The sequence below is a fragment of the Papio anubis genome, chromosome X (genome assembly GCF_008728515.1).
Source record: "Papio anubis isolate 15944 chromosome X, Panubis1.0, whole genome shotgun sequence".
Taxonomy (NCBI): Eukaryota; Metazoa; Chordata; class Mammalia; order Primates; family Cercopithecidae; genus Papio; species Papio anubis.
In genome coordinates, this window is record NC_044996.1 from 74,235,608 (window position 1) to 74,258,439 (window position 22,832).

The following is a 22,832-nucleotide window of genomic DNA, read 5'->3' on the forward strand; positions in this document are numbered from 1 at the left end:
AGTGTTTGGGTATGGGAATGTATCTTGGGTGGGAACTTCAAACTTCAAAAACTCTGTATAGGGCTCCCCAATGGTGAGAAAATCTCTTTTCTCTGTTTAGCTCATTTGGAGTAGACATTCTATTAAGAATGTATTAGAGGCTACAAAGGAAAGGAGGACAATAATATTCCTTCCTTTATTTCTCATCCTCACTGAATGATATGGCAGGTGTAGCGGAGTCCGAAGGAAAATAGATTTCATTCTTCCCATCCTTACCAAAAGTGTAGTGATGCCTATAATCCACTCCCATCATAGATGAACAGTTGAAAAAAAATCTAAAAACATAACAAAGGTAGTTCAGAACTGCTGATAGAGGGGGTTGGATGATTTAACAAAAGAGACAGACAAAAAAATTTTATAACACTATAATTATAAAGTTGAAGGCACATCCTTGGCAGAAATATGATCAATTACATGCTTATGAAAAACAAACTACTGAATATCTTAACTACAGTAGATGGATATTGCACAACATCGTCCACTGCTGTTTTGGGCACCAAACAATCAATGTTTAACAACGTTTAGCTAAACATTTCTTTAACTAAAAACATAAGGTTGAGACGCCTGGTTTTGGCTACAAAAGGCATTTGTTATCAACACTGTGAAAGAAGCTCTTTTAACTGAAGAACAAGAACTCGTGCTTTGTGCTCTATCTGGTTACTCATACCAGATGGAGGGACTGCAGAAAGTTAGTGTAAAAACAGGTAATAATTTGGCAAGAATCTGTATTTTTTCTATTTTGTAAAATAATACTTAAAAATGTAGAAAAGAAACAAAACAAACAAAAACCCAAAAAGAGTGATTCCAGGAATGTCTTTATTCTTTTTAAAATAACCAGTAACCAGATGCCTCACCCAGAGAAAAAAACAAAATGGAGTAAAATAAATATCAAGAAAAATCATTTTAAAGCATGATCCATAAGTAATAGAAAAAATTCTCTTAACATACATTTTTGATTTTAAGCTGTATACACAAAAGATATGTGCACTTAAAGTTTTGGAAACATCTTGTCTACAGTGCTATTTTAAGCATTCTATACATATGAATAAAGAATACTTTTTAAAAAGTAAAGCACAATATAAAATTACTTGTTCACAAGACATCAAATTTGACCTTCTAAAATGTTGATACTAAACTAGGAAAAATAACATTGCTATTTTCACAAATGACACACCATACATCTTGAGACTACAATGCTACTACTCTAGTTGTGTTTTAATCTTTGAAATTCAAAAGGCATCTTTGGATATTTAAGTTTAAGGTGCCCCATAGGTGAGTCTGAACCAGCACTGGATATTAAAGTATCCTTGTTATCTTCAGACTAAGGGCATGGTTGCTGAGTGAACACAGAAGAATGATAAATGAAATACAAATAGAGAACTTCAAATATCAAATTCAAATATAAATCCATTTCCCCTCAGTATGGTAATATGTATGTGTATGTGCATATATATGTGTGTGTATATATATATGTATGTGAATATACACAAGCACACATTTATAAAATTTCTCATTAGTAACTCCTGACTTAAAGTTAGCTACTAACTGAAAGCAATATTTTTTATTCCCTCCATAATCAGCTCTTTCTCCTGTAAATACAGCTTCTCTTTGAAGCTAATGAAAGTCAAAGATTGCAAAAAAGACTTATGGTAGAGAATTTAAATGTGGCTACATATTACTTAAAGCAGGACCCTTTCTAAATAGCATGTTTTCTATTCTTGTTGTAAGGGCTGAGATTATCTATTTGATTATTTCAATACTATAAGCTGCTATTCCCACTGTCCCACAATATGAATACAAGACCAAGAGGATGACTCAAAGGTACACATAATAATGGAAGAGTAACTGGCTGTGTTCAACTGCTTGAGGTGGGTGGGAGGGAGAAGGAGGGATGCTTCTTTTTTCAACATTTGCCTATCAGCTGTGTCTTCTAGAAGAAACAAGTTGAGTTATAAGATGGGTCACTTGAATTAAAATAATAAATAATAAAACTCAAACTGAAAGCATGGAGGATGGCATAGGCATTGGTCTAAAAAAAGGGCCTAGATATACAAACTCATTGATATTTCAGTGAAATGGGTTTGTCTTTCTAGATTAATAGCACCTTCATCAAAAGCTTCAGTTCTCTCTTTTAGACAGCTGAGACAGAAATTAGATCTTTTCTAAATCTGAAAGACAGCATGGAATAAGATTGTAAACTTTGAATGTGTATATATGAAAGGATAAAAGAGAAAAGGGGTAGGAAAGGAAGAACTCCATCCCCTACCCCCACCTGATTTTAAGAGTCTGCTCTAGAAAAATGATTTTTTGTATTTATTACTGACCTCAAGGGGAGAAAAGAACCAACATTTATGGAGTACAAAACCTATGTGCCAGATGTTGGGTTAGCAGCAGCTTTGCTTATGGTAATGGGAACAAAATGTTAGGAATTTACTTATGAGTCCTCTTCATTGACATATTCTGCATATGAAATTCATCTTGCAACTAACAAAGAAATTTAAATAGTCTTACAAGTACTAGATCTCTGACCAGTGTATTAGCTACCAGGCACTCACAAGGGAATTTCTAAATTCATTTGGCAATGGGAACAAGCTCCTAAATTTGTCAACCACACCAACTAGGCAAGTTCAAATGTTTTAAACTGGAGAAAAGTATATATTTAGCTAAAAAGCATCATAACCTAGGGAAATTTTAGTTTCTGTATTATGATTTTACTGTATTTTTGGCAAATGTACCTTTGTGTAATAGCATTATTTTAAAGTATGTTTGAGAGGTTATCTGAAACACTAAAAGATAAATAAAATCTATTAAATTATATATACTAGCAAAGTGATTATACTCAATTCAAAAAATACAAATTTAGGCTGGGCATGGTGGCTCACGCCTGTAATCCCAGCACTTTGGGAGGCCAAGGTGGGCAGATCACCTGAGGTCAGGAGTTTAAGACCAGCCTAGCCAACGTGGCGAAACCCCGTCTACTAAAAAATACGAAAATTAGCCGGGTGTGGTAGTAGGCGCCTGTAATTCCAGCTACTTGGGAGGCCAAGGCAGGGATAATTCCTTGAATCCGGTAGGCAGAGGTTGCAGTAAGCCAAGATGGTGCCACTGCACTCCAGCCTGGGCTACAGAACGAGACTCTGTCTCAACAAAAACAACAACAAGAAACAAATTTAGTGAATCCAGGTAATTCTATATGACCTGTATATGTATAATAGTGTTAATCTTTGAAAATTTTTTGAGCAGAAGAGGCTCATAATGTTAAGTTTCCGGACTGAGATCAACAGACTACATGAAGAACAACTTAGAGCCCAACTCGGCAGGAGTGAACTGAAACTGAGCACAGAGCTAGGAAACTTGAAGGAATAATTTGATATACTTTTTACAACAGTGGAAAGATGGGAAGCAGGGAACCCTACAGACCTTTAAGGTCTTTTGAGCCACAACATTTAAAAAGGAGCAAAATATTAGAACAGTTGTCAGTTATTTTTAATCAATGAAAAACCACCTAAACTTGGTTAGCTCGAAAGAAAATAACAAAAGAAGACATACTGGAGCATCTAAAAAAGCAACTGCAAGGACAAGGACGCAGGGAGAATGGGGGAAAGAAAGCCTGCAATAAATAAGGCACATCTATTTTTAAACAGCTTTACCTGTTTCCCTTCTAAAACTAGATGTTTTATACACAGTGCTTTGAAAGTCATTGCTCCCCAACGGGGCAGGGATACAGGCTTGAGAGTATCTTCAGTATCTTGAATTCAAAAGCATGAATATCTTCATGCTCTCAAACCTTCAAATTTTTCATTATCTTCTTCTTGGGCTATTTTTTTTTTTTTTTGGTCAAATAAAAAAAATATATTACTTTAGCAGCAGTTCAGCAATCTCTAATTGTAGGGCTTGTAAACCTCACTGCTCTACCTTATCTGTTGTTAGTGAAAACAAAAATATACTGGAAATTCAAGTTTAAATAAAGCTAGGTTCAGAGCTGATACCTTGAAAAAGATATTTTTGCCAATAGATAAACGCAACTCAAATAGAATCCCTAATATAAGAGCATGAGACCAACATAAAATCCTTCTACAATATTTTGAAAAGTGAAGGTAACATCATGAATGCTGTGTCAGTGCATGACAAGTTAAACTGGCAGCACTCTCCATGGCCTTTTATAATGCAGTGTCATCATCTTCCCTGAAGTCTCCCACCAGGAGTGAGTGCTTGTCAGGTTCACTGGTAACAACGCTGTTTAGGGAGCGTTTATCAGACAGTAGTGAGTTTATAGAGGCTCTGCTATAATTAACAATCCGGTCCAGCAAACCCAGTTTAGGAGAATTCCTTGAAGTATCATCTATTCCAACATGAACGCTGATTTCTGAAGGACTCTTCTGTCCTATCTGGCTCCGGGCAGGCAGTTCATAATTCTCGTAAGTTGGTTTCCTGTAACTGGACACATGCAAAATTACATTAGTTTGAAATAACCAAAAGTAAATGAGACGCTTGCTACATGCGCAAAAGAAAAATTTGCTCATCCACACTTGGTTTTGGTATGAAATGTATACAAGTGATCACTGGTAGGAAAATAGTTGAAATGAACTGTGTGGAGTCACATCATCAGAAATCCTACTTATCAGAGTTAGTGTACTATATTTTATCCCACTCAGTGCTTGTGGTTGCTATGCATAAAGTACACGAGGTAACAATTACATAGCTAATTATTACTGTTACCTAATAATAATATATATATTTTTTGAGACAGAATCTCGCTCTGTTGCCTATGCTGGAGTGCAGTGGCACAATCTCAGCTCACTGCAATCTCCACCTCCACCTCTCAGGTTCAAGTGATTCTCCTGCCTCAGCCTCCTGAGTAGCTGGGATTACAGGCGTCCACCACCACACCACGCCCAGCTAATTTTTGTATTTTTAGTACAGACGGGGTTTCACCATATTGGCCAGGCTGGTCTCAAATTACTGACCTCAGGTGATCTGCCCACCTCGGCCTCCCAAAGTGCTGGGATTACAGGTGCGAGCCACCACGCCTGGCCGCTAATAATAATTCTCATTAAGAATGGTTTGGGCTTATCATTGATCAATACAAGAATAAAACCTACCAAGAATGACTAGATGATAAAAGGAATACAAAATACAAATGTGAGCAAGCTATCATACTTACAGTTTAAGGAAGAGAGAAGAAAGTACTACAGAAACAGATGAAGCAGCCATTGCCGCAGATCCCATCCAGGGCTGCAAAACCAAACCAATGGGCATAAAAACTCCTAAGAAACAAGTACAGATTAGTTAGAGTAGATAATACTAAACAGATTATCAATGTGTTTCTAACATATACACAAATCATTTCTTTATTTGATATTTCTTCAGCATTTATCCCCTTGGTGGTGGAGATTTTTGTTGTTGCCATTTTTTCACTAATAGAGTGTTGCAGTTAACATTCTTTTTTTTTTTTTTTTTTTTGAGACAGAGTCTCGCGCTGTGTCACCCAGGCTGGAGTGCAGTGGCGCGATCTCGGCTCACTGCAAGCTCCGCCTCCCAGGTTCACGCCATTCTCCTGCCTCAGCCTCCGAGTAGCTGGGACTACAGGCGCCCGCCACCACGCCCGGCTAGTTTTTTGTATTTTTAGTAGAGACGGGGTTTCACCATGTTAGCCAGGATGGTCTCGATCTCCTGACCTCGTGATCCACCCGCCTCGGCCTCCCAAAGTGCTGGGATTACAGGCTTGAGCCACCGCGCCCGGCCAACATTCTTGTACATGTCTCCACGTGCCCATGTCTGAGAGTTTCCGTGGGGTACATACCTAGGGGTGAAATTACTGGGTCATAACATGGGCACATCTTCAACTTTATGTGGATACTCCTCAGTTGTTCTCCAAAGTGGTTTTAGTGATTCATAATCCAACCAATAGCATATGGGAGTTCATGTTCTACAAACTCACCCACACTTGGTTTTGACAGACATAAGAATGTTTGCTCATATGATGAGGATGAAATAGACTTATACTTTTAACTTTTAATGTGCTTCTCTATATTTTTCTACTTTTTCTATGGTGATCATGTATTACTTGTATAATTATTTAAAAATTACTTGCTCCATGAATTAATCTTACAGGACTTAGACTGTTCTTTTGCTCTTTGTTCTCTCAGTATTTGTGTGTCCTTGCTGATAAACAGTTTTGTAATTGTTCTCATGTCATTTCATGTCTTTCCTTGGCCCTCAAACCAGAGAGAACAAGAAGAAAACGATAATTATTTCTTTTATGTCATCATTACTAACTCCTACTAGGTCCCTAAGTTTAGGAGATTCTCAGACGCTTATTAAATAACTAAATTATTTTTTCTCAGTTATATTCCTTTGTTCACTCTCTCTCTCTCATCTGGTCTCTCAACCTAAAAAAATACCACCTGACTATAATAGAATATTAAGTGAAGAGCAGAAAATTCTCTGTGTGCTACAATCACCACTATGTAACAAGACAAAAACTGATGCAGAATAAAAAAAAGACTAGAGGAAAATATACTTGTATAATTCTTTAAAAATCATTTGCTCCATGAATTAATCTTGCTAACAGTGTTTGTGTTTGGGTAGTCAGATTAAAGGTAAATCTGTTTAGAAAAAAATTAATTAATAAGCAAACAAATACATATCTCTGTGCAAATATATGGAGAAAGAGATGAAGCAATGTGACAAAATGCTATCAGTTGGTGAGTTTAGGCGAAAGGCATACAGATTTTCATTGTACCATTTTTTTTCAATGTTTTCGTAGGTTTTTTTTTTTTTTTTTTTTTTTTTTTGAGACAGAGTTTCGCTCTTGTTGCCCAGGCTGAAGTGCAATGGCACAATCTTGGCTCACCACAACCTCCGCCTCCTGGGTTCGAGCGATTCTACTGCCTCAGCCTTCCGAGTAGCTGAAATTACACACATGTGCCACCACCCCTGGCTAATTTTGTATTTTTAGTAGAAACGGGGTTTCTCCATGTTGGTCAGGCTGGTCTCGAACTCCCAACCTCAGGTGATCCACCCACCTCGGCCTCCCAAAGTGCTGGGATTACAGGCATGAAGTTTGAAATTTTTCAAAATACAAAGTTGAAGGCTGGGAGCGGTGGCTCACACCTGTAATCCCAACACTTTGGGAGGCCGAGGCAGGTGGATTACCTGAGGTCAGGAGTTCGAGACCAGCCTGGCCAACATAGTGAAACCCTGTCTATACTAAAAATACAAAAATTAGTAGGGTGTTGTGGCGGGCACCTATAGTCCCAGTTACTCAGGAGGCTGAGGCAGGAGAACTGCTTGAACCCAGGAGGTGGAGGTTGCAGTGAGCCGAGATTTTGTACCACTGCACTCCAGCCTGGGCAGCAGAGTGAGATTCTGTCTCAAAAAAAAAAAAAAAAAAAAAAACTTGGAGGAAAAAAAAAATAAATGCTTATATATTCTTAAGCTATAAGAAACATTACTGAAAATTAAAATGATTGATTTTAACATTACCTCTCACCATACCAGTAGGCTAGAAACAAAAACTAAGCTCAAAACTAATAGTAAGAAGACAGGCTTCCAATATGTTAGGTCTCTAATGACTTTAGTGGAAAAAGCAATACTAGTTAAGAGTCACATACCAGCAGCTATGGGAATTCCAACCAGATTATAAATTAGAGCAAAGACAAAATTTATCCGAATCCTCTTGACTGTCTTTCTTGATAAGTCAATACTTGCCACTACATCCAGAAGATCATTCTGGGAACAGAAATATTTGTGATATTAGTAAGAGACTCTAACTTAACCAGTAACTTTTACATTTGATATTGTATATATTGAAGATTACATCTACCTTAGGGTAATATGTGAATTAACTGCAAATCCCAGATAATGCTAAAACTTGGACTCAGCTTCCGAAGGTGTTTTTCAAAAATTTTCCTCAGGGTTCTGAAAACACTTTTAGGGGTGTATGCTGGTACAAGGATTAAATCTACTTAAAATAATCTCAGCAACTATTTGTTGAAGATCATTTTATTCCAAATCCTCTTAAATCTTCTTCACTTTAGAAACTTATAATTCTCATTTGCTTATTAGCAGGGTTGAGAAAGTCAGGGGGTAAATTAGCATGACTTCCCATAATCCCACTCTGTATTCTCAAACTCTTAATGGCCGATAGCATGGAACTTAAGACAGAATTGTTGTGCTCAATATACTTTATGACACTATCATTGACCATGAAGGGCAGTCTCATACTCCTCAAAGGTCAAGCCATGGCACTTACCCTTATCAAAACCACATCAGCTGCTTCAATGGCTACATCTGTGCCTGTGCCAATGGCAATTCCCACATTAGCCATTGCCAGAGCTGGGGAGTCATTGATTCCATCTCCCACCATTGCTACCCGTTTCCCCTCCTCTTGAAGTTGCTTCACTTTAGCAACCTTGTGAGAAGGTAGAACTTCAGCAAACACCTTAGTAATGCCAACCTATGTGATAAAAATAAACTCAATTCATTTCAAAAAATAATAATGAGTACCTGAAACATAACTGAGCAATAACAAGCCATCAGTTTTCACCCACAAGATGTCCACATTTTAAAAGACTGATAATATCTAGTGATAGCAAGGATGTGGAGAAATGAGCTTTTATACACCGGTGGCTGGTGCGTAAATGGCAACTCTTTTTGGAGGGCATCTGGCAGCATCTATCAAAATGTGAGCATCATTTGGTCTAGCAATTCCACGTCTAACTCTATTTTGGACAAATTTGTACATGTACAGAAAGATACATGTCCAAAGATGTCCATTATTGCCTTGTTTGCAAAAAGAAAATTTTCAAAACCACCCAAATGTCCATCATTAGGGAAATGGTTAATTAAATTATGATACATTCATACCATGGAATTCAGTATAGAAAGAATAAAGTAACTTTTTTTTTTTTTTTTTTTTTTTGAGAGAGAGAGTCTTGCTCTGTCACCCAGGCTGGAGTGCAATGGTGCGATCTCAGCTCACTGCAACCTCCGCCTCCTGAGTTCAAGCAATTCTCCTGCCTCAGCCTCCTGAGTAGCTGGGATTACAGGCATGTGCCACCACACCCACCTAATTTTTGTATTTTTAGTAGAGACAAGGTCCCACCATGTTGGCCAGGCTGTTCTCAAACTCCCGACCTCATGTATCTGCCGGCTTCAGCCTCCCAAAGTGCTGGGATTACAGGTGTGAACCAACGCACTCAGCCAAAATAACTTTTTATGTTCAGATATGGATGAAGCTCCAAAGTATATTGTTATGTAAAAAAAGCAAACTACTGAATAATCTGTTCAAAATTATCTAACTGATGTTGAAAAGACCAGAATTATACTGTATATGTACTCTGTAGATGCACATATATGCATATGAAAAAGTGGCAGTATGGGGGGGCAGTAGGACTGGACGGGGAGCATGGGGAAAAGAGGACATTTTTACTTTACATCCTTCTGTATTTTTTACATAAGAAGGTGTTAATAGGATGGGTGTGGTGGCTCACACCTATAATCCCCGCACTTTGGGAGGCCAAGAAGGCAGATCACCTGAGGTTGGAAGTTCGCGACCAGCTTGACCAACATGGAGAAACACTGTCCCTACTAAAAATACAAAATTAGCCAGGTGTGGTGGCGCATGCATGTAATCCTAGCTACTCGAGAGGCTGAGGGAAGAGAATCGCTTGAACCCAGGAGGCAGAGGTTGCGGTGAGCCGAGATTATGCCATTGCACTTCAGCCTGGGCAACGAGAGTGAAACTCTGTCTCAAGAAAAAAAAAAGAAAAAAGAATGGATTAAAAGATTACTTGCATTATTTATTAGAAGAGTGGAGAAGGCATTCCAAAGTTAAAAAGATTGAAAAATTTTAGAGGTAAGGCAAATGTGGGAGTCAGAAGCAGAAAAATGGTACGTCAAAGTGGCACATTAGGAAAATAGTTCCATTGGTAGTGTTTAGGATGGACTAGAGAAGGATGTGTGTGGAGCTATTGCCGTGTTTCAGCCATGAGATCAGGAGAGCCCAGCTTAGGCTGGCAGCACTGGTAAAGAATATGAGCAACATTTCAAAGGACGCATCAACAGAAACTTATGTACAGTGTCACGCAAGCATCCCATGAACTAAGCAAATACCTTTTTACTTATAACAGCAACACACAAAGCCCAAAGTCCTTCCAGCAAAGCATGGTAAATTTTCTCGAAGGAACTAGATAGGACAACTCAGTGATAATGACAATAGTAGGTAATGTAAATTTCTTAGCATTTGAAGGCAAGACATAAAATGTATATCAATAATTAGAAGTTATCACATACCCCTATCAATTACCTGAGAAGCAATAGATCTAGCTGTTTTACTGTTGTCTCCAGTCATCAGAACTACTTCTAAGCCCATAGATTTCAGAATATGGACAGCCAGTTCTGCTTCCGGCTTCACTGTGTCTGCAATGGCTATCAAGCCACACAGCTCATCTAATATAGGGGCAGCACAAAATAAGAGAACTTGGAATATGGTGAAAGCAGAATAACATTCTGACTTGAAATTTCAGAATGAAATGAATTTTCTTAAGTAAAGTTGTTCAGGGGGGCATGGCTTAACTTAAAATATCTCTGAGCCCACACAGATTTATACTACAAACTCTGTAACAAGTCTCCACATTTGGTTATGAAAATTTCAGAGTGAGGTAGGGGTTACTAATAAAGTAATCATAGGAAAATATAAAGAGAGACCTTACTGGATATTAGAAGACCCTTTTTGTTCCTTAGAAAGGTATTTGCCAATAGCCTCAAACACTTTATCTAATTTAAAGGCAAATGAAACTGAAGACTAATACTTTTTTCTTTTTAAGGTAAAGGGTGGGCAGAGAGAGACAAAATGGGTACTTTATAGTGGGAAAAATATTATCATAAATTTTATTATTTTATTCTATTTACAAAAGTAAAATGGCATTCTATGCTTTTTCCCAGACCTAAAAAGGCCATAGTAAAATACTGCCTTCATACTTAGCAAACGTAAACGTTGAGTGGAATTAATCTCACAAATAGAAATTTACCTTAAGAAATAATTGAACAAAATAAAGCACATACAACCTCAAAGATATTTATTGTAGCATCATTTACAATAGTGAAGGAATAGTCTAAATTTCCAACAAGAGGGGAATGATTATAGCGTGTAAGATTGATACATTATGCAGTATTATAATAAAATTATATAGCAACATTAGAAAGCATTAAGTAAAATAAAGCATAATAAAATCATATGTGCACAAGTGATTTTAACTTTACTGAGGTAAAATTTACTTACAATAAAATCTACCCAGTAAAAAATGGTATATGTACTAACACTGTAATTCTGCAAACACACGCACATTTCTTTCTTTTTTAAAAATTTTGTTATTATTATTATACTTTAAGTTCTAGGGTACATGTGCACAACGTGCAAGTGTGTTACATATGTATACATGTGCCATGTTAGACACACACACATTTCAAGACAACTAGGAATGGAATATACAAAATTAAAACTGACATTGTGTGCCGGGCGTGGTGGCTCACGCCTATAATCCCAGCACTCTGGGAGGCCAAGGTGGGCGGATCGCCTGAGGTCAGGAGTTCAAGATCAGCCTGGCTAACATGGTGAAACCCCATGTCCACTAAAAATACAAACAATTAGCAGGGCGTGGTGGCGCGCGCCTGTAATCCCAGCTACTCAGGAGGCTGAGGCAGGAGAATCGCTTGAACCCAGGAGGTGGAGGTTGCAGTGAGCCGAGATCGCACTATTGCATTCCAGCTTGGGCAACAAGAGTGAAACTCCGTCTCAAAAACAAACAAACAAACAAAAAACAAAGAAACAAACAAACAAAAAACCTGACATTGTGTTAGGATGATGGGATTATGAATATTATTTTACTTTGCTATTATTTTACTGTTGTTATTTTTAGGTTTTAAAAAATCCTTGATTAGCCTTTATTTAAAATATAGGCTAGGGAAGAAAGTAACAAAGGCAGGCAAATGCAAGATAATTTTAAATTAATCAGTAATAATCATGTGTTGTTGACATTTTCACTTTGCATTCAAGACACTTTTGAATAACCCTCATAGTTCAGAGGTCTCTCGAAAATATATAAATTAATAAAATAACAAATGATAACATTGAGTTATAGCATACTTATGGAAAACCTTACCATCAACTGCTACTAATACAGCAGTCCGACCTTTTTTCTCATGTTCAGTCATGAAATCATCTACATTGTTACTAATGACAAGACCATTTCTAATCATCCACTCCCGGTTACCAATGAGGACTTTATACTGTTGAGCATTAAGAGCATCTGAAAGTAGACAGAGAAATAACATTTAGTAAGTTCAATTAATCTTTATAAAAACCCATGAAGCAAGTTCTTCCTGTCTAATCTTGCACAGTCACTACATTGTATTGTTCCTAGAACATAGCCTCCAACAGTGATGTTCAAATTTTCTGAGAACATACTCTGCTCTTCCATGCCTCTGGGCCTTTGCACACATTGCTGCCTTCATCTGAAATGTACTTATCCCTCCTCTCCAGACAGGAAACTCCATCACATTCTTCAAGAGCCAGTTCAAATATTACTTTCTGGTGAGGCTTTCCCTTCGACCTTCCACAACGATTCAATCAAATTTAAAAATACTGTGCATCAGGAGCTGAATGTGGCTAGATGAACATGTATAATCATGCTGACATCTCATTTTCTTTAAGTGGGCCCTTAGTGCTATCTGGCAACTTGACTATATTTCCCTAGTCCATTCATTCTCCATTTCTTCTAGATGGCTATTTCATACCTTCTCATCTCCCTTCAAATCTCCAACTTCTCCTGCCCCATCCTAATACCAGATGATGACTCTGCTTCCTACTTCAGAAAGAAAATAGAAGCAATCAGAAAAGAACTTCCACAGCTCTCATTGCCACATTCACTCAACTACCTGTGCCTCCTGTGTCTGTGTATCTAGCTTCCCTTCTGTTATTATAAACTGATTCTGCTCCTAATTTAAGGCCAACCTTTCTACTTGTGCACTAGACACCCGCCTCCTTTGCCTATTCTAGAACACCTCTCCAACAATTCTCCCTGTCCACTCCTACACAACTTTTTTCTGCTGTACACTGTCCTAACTTAAAAAAAAATAAAACCTTTCTTGATCTCACCCACCTCTGTAGCTACCACATTTATCTGCTTCTGTACACAGCAAAACTTCCCAAAAGTATCTCTATTGGCTGTCTTCAATAAATATCTTCCCATTCTCTTGTGAACCTACTCCATTTATTGGGGTAGTCAAAAGCTTTATGCTTTTGACTCTAGTACTCCAGTGAATTATTACAGCCAGTGATCTTTACTTTAATTCTCAGTCCTCATCTTACTTGTCCTATTAGCAGAATTTAACACAGCTGTTCACTCCCTCCTGGAAATACTTTCTTCATTTGGCTTCTAGGATACCACATTCTTAGGGGTTACCTCCTCATTGGCCACTTCTTGGCCTTCTTTGCCCATCCCTCCTCATCTCACTAACTTCTTAATTTATAGTGCTGCAGGATTCAGTACTTAACTCTTTCTTTCCCTTTATCTACTCTCACACCTTGGGGTTCTAATCCAGTCTCATGGCTTTAAATACCATCTATACCACTGCAGTCCAAGATAACTTTCTGTGATATTAGAAATGTTCTGTAGCTGCTATGTTTAATACAATAGCCACCAACACAGAGATGTGGCTACTGAGCACTGAAATGGGGCTAGTATGACTGAAAGATGAATTTTAAATTAAATTAAATGTAAATTAACTAATTTAAAGAGTCACATGTAGTTAGCGGCTATTTTCCTAGACACCACAGACCTATAAGCAGAGGACTCCCAAATCTATCTCTCTGATCCAGTCTGTTTCCTGGAACTCCAAACTTCTGCAGCCAACTGCTTACTTGGTATTTCCATTTATATGATATCTCCACTTGGGATATCTCTAATAGGTACTCAAACTTAACATGTACAAAACTGAACTCCTGATCTTTTTCCCAATACTGTCCCTCCTATGGGATCCCCCATCTTATTTAAATGATAACTCCATCCTTCTGCTTAGGCCACAAACCTTGGCATAATTCCTGACTCCCGTTTCTCTCATACACCATATATCTCCAACCCATGAGAAAAATCTGTGGCTCTCCTTTTAAGACACATCTAGAATTCTACCATTTCTTACAACCTCTACTATACTGGTCCAAGCTACCATTATGTTTCACCTCGATTATGACAACATCCACCAACTCATCTCCCTGCTTCTGCCCTTGCCCCCCATCCCCACAAGATTCTCTCCTGCCTCAGCCTCCTGAGTAGCTGGGATTACAGGTGCCTGCTACCACGCCCGACTATTTTTTATATTTTTAGTAGACATGGGGTTTCACCATGTTGGCCAGGTTGGTCTTGAACTCCTGACCTCAAGTGATCCACCCGCCTCAGCCTCCCAAAGTGCCGGGATTACAGGCATGAGTCACTGCACCTGGTTTACTTTTAAAATGTTAAGTCAGATTGATTTTGTCCTTCTTCTACTCAAAACCATCAGATTGGTTTTGTCCTTACATATCTAGTCCCAAACCACCTCTATGACCTTGTCTTATACCCCTTGCCCACCCATTTACTCTGCACTTGTCACACTGTTCTCCTTTCCATTCCTCAAACAAGTCAAGCACATTCCTGACTACAGGCTTTGGTACTTACTATTTCTCCTGCCTGGAATGTTCTTGCCACAGAAATCCACATAGCTTTTTCTCTCATCCCCTCAGATCTTCGTTCAAACACTACCTTGTCAGTGAGGCCTACCCTGATCACCCTATATGAAGCAGAACCCACTACTCCCAGCACCCCTATACCCCTTGCCTCACTTAATTTTTCTCCATAGCACTATCTCCACTGGACTTATTATATTTTCTTATTTATTTGCTCACTCTCTTGTGTTCTTCCACCAAGAATGTAAGCTCCATGAAATAAGAACTTAGTTTATCTTGTTTACTGCTGATTCTTTAGTACCTTGAACAGTGCATGACACACAGTAGGTGCTCAATAAAAGCTGTCAAATGAATTTCCTATTTGTCAGTGTGCTTGATACTAGAAGTTCATAGACAAATAATAAAGAAGTCACAGACTAGTAGAAATAGGCAGGTAAATAAATAATTATCATACACTGTCCTAATACAATAACAGAGATTAAGTACAGTTATGATTCAGGAAGAAGAGCAAATACCTCTGCCAATACATGTCAGTCAATGAAGGCGTCACTGAAGAGAGAGACATAAACTGGGTCTTGAAAGATAAGCATAAGTTCACGAGGTAGATTCCATTTGTGAACAAGAACATTACATAGAGAAAATGGTAAATGAAATGATCTAATAAGCAGGAAATGACACACCGTAAGGAAGAACTGTAAGTAGTTAGGTAGGGATGGAACATGGAGTACATATGCGGTAGTGGAAAAAGACAAGATGAGTGATGCAGGGAGGCAGGAGACATATCATGGGGAACAGATCTTAAACAAAGTACAGAGAGACTGGACTTTGTCCAGTAGGAGAGAGAGAACCATTCAAGCTGGGATCCTTAACAGAGACCCATGGATGGGTTTCAGGATACATGTGCATCTCTTGAAACAAAAATTTTCTGAGGGGTGGGCCCATAGCTTTCATCATATTCCTCCAAAGGTCTATGGCTCAAAAACAGCTTATAAAGCACTGTAATCAAAGGTATTGATCAGAAAGTGATATGACTAGATTTGCATGTTAGTAAAATCACTCAGGCACGAATGGGGAGGGAGGTATTGGAACACTTAGTTGGGTAGATCATGTTTTGGGGGCAGATGGATAGATCAGCATGGAGCCAAGGAAACAGGACTTGGCTAAAGATATGGATTTTGGAGTGATAGTGGAAGTCTGTGGGTGGTAGAATAAGTGATGAGCATGAATAAGGTTGTACAGAGAGAGTATGTATTATAAAATGAGAAAAAGACAAAGAACAAAACCCTGACAACATACTCTACATTTGAAAGCAAGAGAAATGAGGAACCAAAGGACAATTAAAAGGAACAGCCAGGGGTGCAGTGGCTTACACCTGTAATTCTAGCACTTTGATAGGCTGAGGTGGGTGGATCACTTGAGGTCAGGAGTTTGAGACCAGCCTGGCTAACATGGTGAAACCCCATCTCTACCAAAAATACAAAAAATTAGCCAGGCGTGGCGGCATGCACTTGTAATCCCAGCTTCTTGGGGGCTGAGACAGGAGAACTGCTTGAATCCAGGAGGCAGAGGTTGCAGTGAGCTGAGATCGCACCACTGCACTCCAGCCTGGGTGACAGAGCAAGACCCCTTTTTGAAAAAAAAAGAACAGCCAGGGAGGTGAGAGGAGAATCTAAACAAAGCAGGGTCATGGAATCATCCCTTAGGAAGGAAGGGATGGTCAACATTGTCAAATATCTTAATGAGGTCGTGCAGGATGAGGACTGAAAAGTGACCACTGGAGAGAGCGCTGAGGTCAACAGTCATCAGTTAACTTAGAAAGAATGGATTCAGTAGTATGGATGGGGGAGAGGCCAGACTGCAATGAACTGAGGCCTGACTGTGGAGTAAGTGAATTCAACAAACCTAGATTACGCTTTCTAGAAATTTGATATAAAAGAAAAAGACAGAATCTATATGGGAATATAGATGGGAAAGGACAAAATCTAGATGGGAATATAGTGATTTTGATGGAAGAAATATTTATATGTTTAGGAGAAGAAACTAAAACAGAAAGAGATGAAAAATGAAGAAGCAAGGAGACCTAACAGAAAGAGGGAGGTCCCTGATGAATCAAGAGAGGGTGGGATCTAGATGAAGGGATTCATTAGGCAAGATGAAGGATACTGCTTTCCCTGAAAAAAGGAATGATTCTGGGCAAAAATATGTAAGAACACATGACTAAGAACCATAATTTTCTATATAAAAAAATAAGATAATTTGCAGAGGGGACAAAGGAGAGGGTCACAGGATCTTGTGAAAGATAGAAAAGGTTTGGAGCAGTTGTAGTGAGAAAAGAATGATCATGGATAATCAGCTAAGGCTAGACCTCATCACCCTATGGTGGTGTTAATGACCACAGCTGGGAAATGTTCTTGACTAATTTGAATGATCAGAAGGCATAGGGTAAAACTGACTTGAGGACATGAAATTATGATGCCAATTTTTGTTTCTTCTATAACAGTTCAGGGTTATAAAGTTTGCCACATGTTCATAATTGCCCCATAATTGGTACTACAAAGAAAATTAGCTTACTTGAGATCTGGGCATCAATAATCATGGAAGACGAAGTTGATGACTGTTCATTACTGGCATCAATTTGAACCAGGGATGCATTTTTAATATTATTGTCCTCTATATTCCAGTTATTCTTATGTAGCAAGCCTTCAATATTGGTGACTTTACAGCTAATACCACAGCCTGGCACAACCTGGAAATCTATGCAGGTACCCAAGGTTTCAGTGTCCAGTTCCTAACAAACAGAAACAAAAGGATTTCCTCTACTGTTCTGATAATGCAAGGTCATTTATTAGCACAATAAAAGATAACACCAAGTTAATTCTAAATGTTTGTAATAAAATTGTCACTTATTGCCTACTTGACAGTGGATTTTGATAAGGACAAAGGAATAGAGCATCAAACATAATAATCAAAGTTACAGAAGTGCCTCAAAAATCTTTGTTTTGGCCAGGCGCAGTGGCTCACACCTGTAATTCCAGCCGAAGAAGCCGGCTAGGAAGCCAAGGTGGGCAGATTACCTGAGGTCAAGAGTTTAGGACCAGGCTGGCCAACATGGTGAAACCCTGTCTCTACTAAAAGTACAAAAAAAAATTAGCCAGGTGTGGTGGTGCACACCTGTAATCTCAGCTACTAGGGAGGCTGAGGTGGGAGAATCGCTTGAACCCAGGAGGTGGAAGTTGCAATGAGCCGAGATTGCGCTATTGCACTCCAGCCTGGGTGACAGAGAGAGACTCTGCCTCAAAAAAAAAATAAAATAAAATAAAATAAAAATAAATCTTTGTTTTAATCCCACTCTCTAAAATTTATAGAAAACATGGAAAGCTTATCAGTATTCTCTGCTCTTTCCAGTAGATAATTACAAATTAAAATTTTAATTCTGTAGTCAAGTCAGGTTTTCTATTCAACACAGGGCAACAAAGGGTAACAAAGTATAGGGCCTTTAGTTACTAGGGGCTCTCCATCTGCTCTCTAGTCTACGTCTTTAGTAAGCCGAAAAGTTCTGGGGGCCCTCATTGTTTCCTAGCTCTTTATAGCTTCATCCTCTCTGCTGTTTGATTTTGGTGTAAGGAAGCCAGATCAGGTAATAGGTAAAAGGGAAAGAACAAATAAATGAATGGCAACACCAATGGTCGAAACTGCCACATTTTAAGTGTAAAATTAGTGTGAGACAATTCATAAAGAACTCATGCAAATGAATAAGAAAAAGACAAACAATTCTGTGGAAAAATAGGTCACAGATACAAACAGGTTAGAGGAAAAGAAATTCAAATAGCCAATAAATATATAAAAAGATGCTCAACCTTATTCATAATTAAGGAAATGCAAAGCAAACCATCAAGTAAATAGTTTTTCACCTATTACATTGAGAAAATAAAAATAAAGTGTCGGTAAGAATGTGGGGAAATGAGCACTCATAATTTTTGGTGCAGGTATAAATTGGTATAACCCCTCATGGGTATTGGTAATCCTCATCATATGGGTATTGGTAAGATTCATCAAAATTTAACTGCATACATCCTTTGACTTAGCAATTGCATTGATAGGCATTTAATGTAGAGAGAGACTTGCAAAAACTGACAAGGATGTTGAGTGTATACTGTAAAAGCCAAAAAAAACAAACAATCACATAATAGAATACAATATAGCCATTAAAAACAATGAGGCAGATCTGCATTTCCTGATAGGAAAATTCACTTAATAAAATAAAAAAGCAAGGTAACAAAGATTGATCATTGTATGACCTTTCTGTATAAAGTTTAAAATATGATAAATACATATATGTGGCTATATGCATTAAAAACTGTTAACAGATGCACACCTTTATGACTATACTAAAATTATTGAATTATACACTTTAAAAATATGAACTTTATAGTACATGAATTATATTTCAATAAAGCTGTCATTTTAAAAGACTTAATAGGTTAATAGTTGTTAAACTTTGGAGAAAGGAATTATGGAAGGGGGCAGGAAATGAGGTTTACAATTTTCAATATGTAATTCTCTGAACTATCTGAATTGTCCTTCCACAAATATGTACAACTTCTATTTTAATTTTTTGGTCAACAGGAGTTATCTGTGTGATAGGATTATAGTTCATTTGTTTTCATCTGTATACTTGTCTGTATGAAGAAATGAGTTACATACAATTAAATGAGAAAATACAAGTCTTTTTAGTCTCATACCAACCATACATGCAAATCAAACACCAGTCTGGATTTGATCCGGGGAATTCCTACAGGAGATAACTAGATTAATAAACAAGAGGAAAAAATGTACCTGTTTGCAGTATTTGGTTATGGCTGCTCCTAGAGGGTGTTCACTGTTACTTTCAGCAGTTCCCACAATGGCCAAGATTTTATGGTGTGATATTCTGTTACTTTCCGTTAGAAGCTTTACTTGATTCACTACTGGGGTTCCATGAGTAATGGTTCCAGTCTTATCAAATACCACTACCTTTACCTGTAAGAAAATTAAGATACAATGACTTGATGATCCTCCACATCACCTTTCCAGAAATAAGAAAAAGGTCTGTTTTGACAAACAGATGACTATTTAGTTTCTTAGTAAACTGACCTTTGACTTAATTTGACTTAAAAAACTGATGATCTTTGGGAAAATAAAAGAAGAAATACTCTTAGTTATACATAATAGCTCTCCTCTGCCAATGTTGAACTGTTTGTTCATACTGAATGACTGTGAATATATGTTAAACAACCAGAGCTAATTTTTAAGGGTTGACTGTTAACAGGTAATTAAGAGACGCCTCTGGTGCCTCAAGGTAAAAAAGAAAGGCTTTCAATACTAATGAATTATAGATCTGATGGGAAAATCTAGGCAGTAGGGAAATAATTATAAGAATAAAGGTAAAAGGCCAGGTGTAGTGGTTCAAGCCTATAATACCAGCACTTTCAGAGGCCGGGGTGGACGGATCGATCACCTGAGGTCAGGAGATCGAGACTAGCCTGGCCAACATGGTGAAACCCCATCTCTACCAATCATAAAAAGTTAGCTGGGCGTGGTGGTGCATGCCTGTAATCCCAGCTACTCGGGGATATTGAGGCAGGAGAATCGCTGGAACTTGGTGGCGGAGCTTCTGCGCGCCGGAGATCACACCACCGCACCCAGCCCGGGCCACAGAGGAGACTCATGAAAAAAAAAAAAGGAAAGAAAGAAAGAGAAAGAAAGAAAGAAGGAAGAAGGAAGGAAGGAAGGAAGGAAGGAAGGAAGGAAGGAAAGAAGGAAGGAAGGAAAGAAGGAAGGAAGGAAGGAAAGAGAGAGAGAGAAAGAAAGAAAGAGAAGGAGAGAAAGAAAGAGAGAAAGAAAAGAGAAAGAAAGAAAGACAGAAAGAAAGAAAGAAAAAGAAAGAAAGAAAGAAAGAAAGAAAGAAAGAAAGAAAGAAAGAAAGAAAGAAAGAAAGAAAGAAAGAAAGAAGGAAAGAAAGAGAAAGAAAGAAAAGAAAAGAAAAGAAAAATAAACCAACAAAGTATGATTCTGGACAGGGGAAAAAATAGCTATCTTGGCTCACTGCAACCCCCGCCTCCCGGGTTCAAGCTATTCTCCTGCCTCAGTCTCCTGAGTAGTTGGGATTACAGGCATGCTACCTCGCCCAGCTAATTTTTGTATTTTTAGTAGAGACGGGGTTTCACCATGTTGGTCAGGCTGGTCTCAAACTCCTGACCTCGTGATCCGCCTGCCTCAGCCTCCCAAAGTGCTGGGATTACAGGTATGAGCCACTGCACCAGGCTAGTCTTGCAACTTTTAATTTTGAAATTATATCAAAATTTAAAATGTCTATAAAAATTACTAGCCTGTATTCTCTGGCTAGGTGAGTTTCCAGATTTGTTCTAAGATATGTTCTATGTTTACTACATACCTATGTATATAGCTTACATTCTCATAATAAGAACATACTGGTAGAAACATGGTTTTAGTTGAAGTCATGTAGCCTTGCGATGATTATGGAAAGCGTAATATGAGATCAGAGATAGGATTATATTCCTAAATTGATAGTTGCAAACTGTCGGCTGGTGGCAGCAAAGGCAAAGAAATGGCACTGTAATTGAAGGTCCCAGTGAAGAAAACAAGTCACACACAAATAAGAAGGCTGCTAGAGTTTGGCAAATTTTCCTGGGCAAATACCTATTCTGTCTTTCTGCCATAAAGACTAGTCTAGTCTGAGCTAGGATAGGAGTCCAGGTTTTCCATATTAGGGTCTGCTCTAATAGAATAGGCCTGGAGTAGTTTTAGGGATCTTAGGCAACTAAGGCCAATCTGGAGCAGAACCAAAATAACACCTTTCCTGCCTCAAATCTCTGGATAGTCCTAGAAGCAACTCAGCTCATGGACCACAGAGACATAATTTAGGAGTATGTGTTTCTCAACAGGGGTGATACTGATAGTTTGGTGGGACAAGTTTTAGTTCTGGGGACTGTCTTACCTTATGAGCCATCTCCAGTGGCTCTCCACCTTTTATTAGTATGCCATTTTGAGCACCTACTCCTGTACCCACCATCACAGCAGTTGGAGTGGCCAGTCCCAGTGAACAGGGACATGCAATACACAGAACTGTGATAGAGGCTTGGAAAGCAAATCGTATTATCGTTTCTGTTCGGGAGATACTTCTATTGTAGCCCTTTAGAAGAAAGGTATAAATTTTCGTTATTAATTTAGAGCTGTACAAAACAAAAGAAACAAAACTTAACACTATTTAAATAAAACCACAATTTAAAAAGTGACATATCATACCTAGCTACCTACATATATTTTTTAGTTACAGGTAAGAAAACACTTTCTTTCTTTTATGAACATAAGAAATTAGGACATACTGAGATTCTAGAATTACAAACTATGGACTGAATATAAGGGCTCCATATTGAGAATGAATGTTTTTATTAGAGATCTTCAGAAATAGCTGCAAATGTGAAACATAATTTTCAAAAAATTTGATACTGAATAAACAGAAGTCTCAATCTCTGTATAGTAAAACCATAAATCTGCCTTTCACACTATTCTTGAAAGACAATGAAAAAAGAATCACATGGCATGCAAAGGGACCTTAGTCATATTTCAACAAAATCCTTTTGGACATAACAATGTAAACCAACTATATCTACTAATTAAACTCTTAGTGACGTTCAGTGTTCGCTCATGTGGGAACAATATAATTGGTAGTTTTAGAAGAAATCTAAGACATCCTGAACTCATGAGAAAAATTCCTGAAGGAAACACATTCCAAGCTACTTGCCGGCCTATGCACTGGCTCATATCTGTAATCCCAGTGCTTTTGGAGGCTAAGACAGGAGGATCATTTGAGGCCAGGAGTTTGAGACCACCCTGGGCAACATGGTAAGACCTCATCTCTACAAAAAAAATTTTTTTTTAGTCAGGCATGGCCGGGCACGGTGGCTCACGCCTGTAATCCCAGCACTTTGGGAGGCCAAGGCGGGTGGATCACCTGAGGTCAGGAGTTCAAGATCTGCCTGGCCAACATGGTGAAATCTCATCT

At 38.2% G+C, this 22,832-nt stretch overlaps 1 protein-coding gene across 6 annotated transcripts in view; it reads right to left on the minus strand.

The window, feature by feature from the left end:
- Positions 1–391: 391 nt before the first annotated feature.
- ATP7A (ATPase copper transporting alpha) overlaps positions 392–22,832 on the minus strand; it is a 145,294-nt gene continuing 122,853 nt past the window's right edge. For 3 of the 6 annotated variants that reach the window (XM_031660423.1, XM_031660422.1, XM_031660424.1), the window contains 9 exons: positions 21,765–21,959; positions 19,604–19,786; positions 17,339–17,555; positions 12,207–12,353; positions 10,352–10,494; positions 8,297–8,500; positions 7,656–7,773; positions 5,204–5,306; positions 3,876–4,476 (listed from right to left, as the gene is read on the minus strand). In XM_031660423.1, coding sequence (XP_031516283.1) covers positions 4,200–4,476; positions 5,204–5,306; positions 7,656–7,773; positions 8,297–8,500; positions 10,352–10,494; positions 12,207–12,353; positions 17,339–17,555; positions 19,604–19,786; positions 21,765–21,959 — 1,587 coding nt within the window. In that variant the 3' untranslated portion in view covers positions 3,876–4,199. Of the gene's footprint in view, positions 4,477–5,203; positions 5,307–7,655; positions 7,774–8,296; positions 8,501–10,338; positions 10,495–12,206; positions 12,354–17,338; positions 17,556–19,603; positions 19,787–21,764; positions 21,960–22,832 lie in introns of those variants that run through there. The other 3 variants (XM_031660425.1, XM_031660421.1, XM_031660426.1) reach the window with 3 other exon arrangements.